This window comes from Frankliniella occidentalis, unplaced genomic scaffold (genome assembly GCF_000697945.3).
Source record: "Frankliniella occidentalis isolate FOCC.00 unplaced genomic scaffold, Focc_3.1 Scaffold55, whole genome shotgun sequence".
In the NCBI taxonomy this organism is placed as follows: domain Eukaryota; kingdom Metazoa; phylum Arthropoda; class Insecta; order Thysanoptera; family Thripidae; genus Frankliniella; species Frankliniella occidentalis.
Genome location: NW_026267185.1, coordinates 185,725 through 189,335, shown reverse-complemented (window position 1 = coordinate 189,335; position 3,611 = coordinate 185,725). Strand labels below are relative to the sequence as shown.

Sequence of the window (3,611 nt, the reverse complement as noted above, 5' to 3'; positions counted from 1 at the left end):
CACGGGCGCTGCAGTACGTACTCCATTTAAGCTATCCTCTCTAGGTTAAACCCATTTTTGCTAAACTCTAAAGGTGGCCAGGTACAGAGGAGGGCTTAATTCACAGATTTTAAATGCATTATTTGATGTAGCTTGTCACATGTGAAGCAAAAGGTTCTACTCACAGTTATCAGGTTGCTGTGACCCAGAAGGAGGGGTCGGAGTGAGTTTCCTTCAGTTAGTGCCTGGACTTCTACTCAAAGCTGCACCTAAAATAAATTATCAGAGCTAAAGGATTTGTTTTCAAAGAATCCTTAAATTTCTGTACAGCTTTTGATGAAGGTCTAGTGTAAAATTTCCAGTTTTATTAGTGGTATGCCCAAAATGAAATATTCTATCCCCCCATACTTTGGCCAATTTGAAATAATGAGAGTTATCAAAATTGTTTGTAGTTGGATACTTCATAATTATCAGTGGATACAATCTGTTTACGGGACACTCTTACTGCTGCACTTTCAGAAGAAGCTGGAAAGAAATTGAAATATTTTTATTAAATTAGACCAAGACCAATTAGTTATAGTAAAGAGAACACTATCTCTAAACGCTTTGGATTGGAATAGTGTGTGTGCTGGAAATTAGACCTTTACTCACTTTCTTGAAAAGTAACAACTGGTCTTGTCTTTCTTGCCTCTGGTGCTGGTTTATCAGCATTCCTTCTAAATGGTTCACTAACTGAAAAATGATGTTACTCTCCAAGGTATATGGGAAAAAATAAAGAAAAATGGGGACATATCTTTAATCAATTTCAATTTAGTACCTGTCTCAGTAGAAGGAATACTAGGTTCGAATCGAGGTCGCTTCGGTGGAGAGGCCAGGTCAAGAACTTCACTTCCATTGGAGTCCCCGCTCAATAAAATATGTTGGAGCTCACAAATCATCTTCCTCATATTCCATAACAATAGTGCCTGAACGAACACACGTCTCTAACACACTCACAGTTGCAGCATCACAGCTTCGGTCGCGTTGGTTTGCACGTGCACAACCGCGAAGCTACCCTACACACACTGCAGCACATGTTTGTGTGTGCCAGGGAGAAACAGAGTTCTGCCTTCTTTCTGCGAATTGCGCCGCACGCCGCACGTGTTCACACACCTACAAGTGTGCGACATTCACACACTTGCGTTTCCAGTGTACCGCTGTTAACGCCTGATGGCGTTGTTATGGCACACGTAGTATCCAAAATAATATTAGTTGGAATATCGCGGTATACCGACCGGTCATGAGACAAAGATCCGTCAAAAGGCTGCCTGGACGCCGAAAATCACGTCAGCCGAAAACTTACTCTTGTTGCGTTGGAGAGGCAGCTGGGCTCGAACCTCCGACCTTCCGCTCTGCGGCCGGGCCCGGATACCACTGACCTACCAAGAAAGATTGCGTCTCGACACTGGTCGGTCGAGACGGCTTGGCTCAGTCACTATGCTAACCAAACCCCTCACCAGAGGCAGAGGTAAGCCCCCCGATTGTACCCTTTGACTTTCACAGTGTGCAGGCCGCAGCCTCAAGCCACCTCAACGACTCAAGTACAAGCGCATGGACGAGAGGCTCCAGCGGCGGGCCAATTTGTACCAGGATTACAAGGAGGAGGAGCGCTGGCTTGACTACTTGCGCGCCTCCGGCCACAATGTAAACATCATGTGAAATACAATTATGTGGAAACGAAAATTATTCTTTTTAAACGAACCGGTTTCTAGTACACGCGCCACGCGCGAGGGGCCAGAGCGTGATGTCGCCGCGACCACCTGTTGGAGTGAAATTCCACATTACCTCAATACCGCCAACAATCGACACTGTGCTCAAGGCCCCGCGCGCCGCCCCTTTGTTGAGTGTACCCAAAACAGAGAGCGAAATGAAGTTCATTTCTAAAATGTTACAGCCACCAAGCTTTTTGGTGGTCAACCGAACTTTTTGCGGTGCACACATTCATGGTACCACACCGACAACATAGTTACCAGGTGGTCAGTGCCTTGGTGAGAGCGAATACCTCTATGTTTAGTGTTGCGGGTCGGCATACCATTTCATGCTGCAGGGGCCATGACGCAATATGGGCTGACAGCATAGGCTAACTTACAACGCATACATCCCCTACAACTGAAAATGTTTACTTCTTTATCAACATTAGGATATATAATTTAGTTGTCATCATCAAGACTTCGTTTCGCAGTTTACACGAAGTGTTAACGTTTTTAAATATAAGTATTTGGGTGCGACATGTCTGGGTACAAATAATCATTATGCCAAACTTCTATAGTACGAAATGACAGGGTGCGAGCTGTCGTAGGTACGAAAATGGTCGGTCCAAGTCGCCCTGTTACACTCTGCACCACCTTCAACTTCCGTTTATCGTATTCTTGGAGTAAATGTGTCGTCCGAGTTCCCGTTATTTGGCAGTTCACATGTCGTACAATAGAAGTCGCATAACGACATAAGGACGATTCATATGCAGGGTAAGCGTACCAAACGGGTGATTTGTGTGCAAAGTGGCCGAAACGTCTGCTGTAGAAATTTCCATTGCAGAAAAAACTGCTGAGTTTTACAATGTAAATTTAGCAAGGGCGCGTGCGAAAACTTTACAGTTTTCTGCTATTTTTCTGCTACAATGTATAGTAACAAACAATTCTTTGACGATGCGCACTTTTTACAGAGTAAAAAGTGATCCTTGACGGTGAGGACGAGCAAGGTGACGCTAAAGCTTAAATGGTATCGCATGCTCTGCCAGATACAGCGGATGTAATCTGCTCCGTGCCTCACGGCAGCTCGGAAAATCCAACCACGTAATGGCAAATGTAATCCGCAACAGTACATCTGTTCTCACCTAAGACCTTCCTTCTTGGCCTGAACGGACCAATCAGTGATAGAAAAAGCTGTCAGCTGATACAATTCTTTGTGATGAGTATGTTGAACAGCCGTGCTTAAGTGCATTGACATTCTGACTAACACCTTTCTTCACGTCATCTGGACGATTTAGAGTTCCCCAAATATAAGCAGCGTGATTTTAACGCCTGACTGATTTTGGCGAAGACATCTGTTACCGCAGCCCTGTCATCGAGAGGGAAATCACTAGGGTTCGTAGCGTACGGACCATTTCGTGGTATTTCCCCTGCCATTTCGATTATTTCTCCTGCCATTTCGTCTATTTCTCGCCTATTTCGGTTTATTTCAGGCTATTTCGGAGTATTTCAGGAGAATTTCGCGACTTTTTCGCGACCATTTCACCGACTATTTCGCGTCTATTTCCGCTTTATTTCGCTCTATTTCGCTTCTATTTCGCCTTTATTTCGGACTATTTCGGGGGAAAGTGTACGAACTATTTCGCAAGTGATTTCCCCCTCGCCTGTCATTTGGCTGAAGCTGACAGACTATCCAAAGCAGATGAATGCACTCTACTAGGCAAAGTTCACAATTAGGGCTGAGCCAAACATTTCACTTGTTTGGTAACAATTAAACTAGGTAGATGTACGCCAGACCACGTCTCGCGTAACAGGCTTCGCGATATCTCACGAAACACTGTTACGCTGCGACGCGCCTGGCATACATCTACCTAGGCCTGCGGCGCTGACACCCGAGTCGGGTAG

At 45.1% G+C, this 3,611-nt stretch overlaps 1 protein-coding gene across 2 annotated transcripts in view; it reads left to right on the top strand.

Moving 5' to 3' along the window:
- The window catches only part of LOC113211073 (uncharacterized), a 60,639-nt gene that overhangs the window by 1,572 nt on the left and 55,456 nt on the right, over positions 1 to 3,611 (top strand). The window contains exon 1 of one of the 2 annotated variants that reach the window (XM_052267613.1): positions 2,767 to 2,929. The exons of the other annotated variant lie outside the window; for it this stretch is intronic. Within the exon in view, the coding sequence (XP_052123573.1) occupies positions 2,926 to 2,929 (4 nt within the window). The 5' untranslated portion in view covers positions 2,767 to 2,925. Of the gene's footprint in view, positions 1 to 2,766; positions 2,930 to 3,611 lie in introns of those variants that run through there. 2 annotated transcript variants of the gene reach the window in all.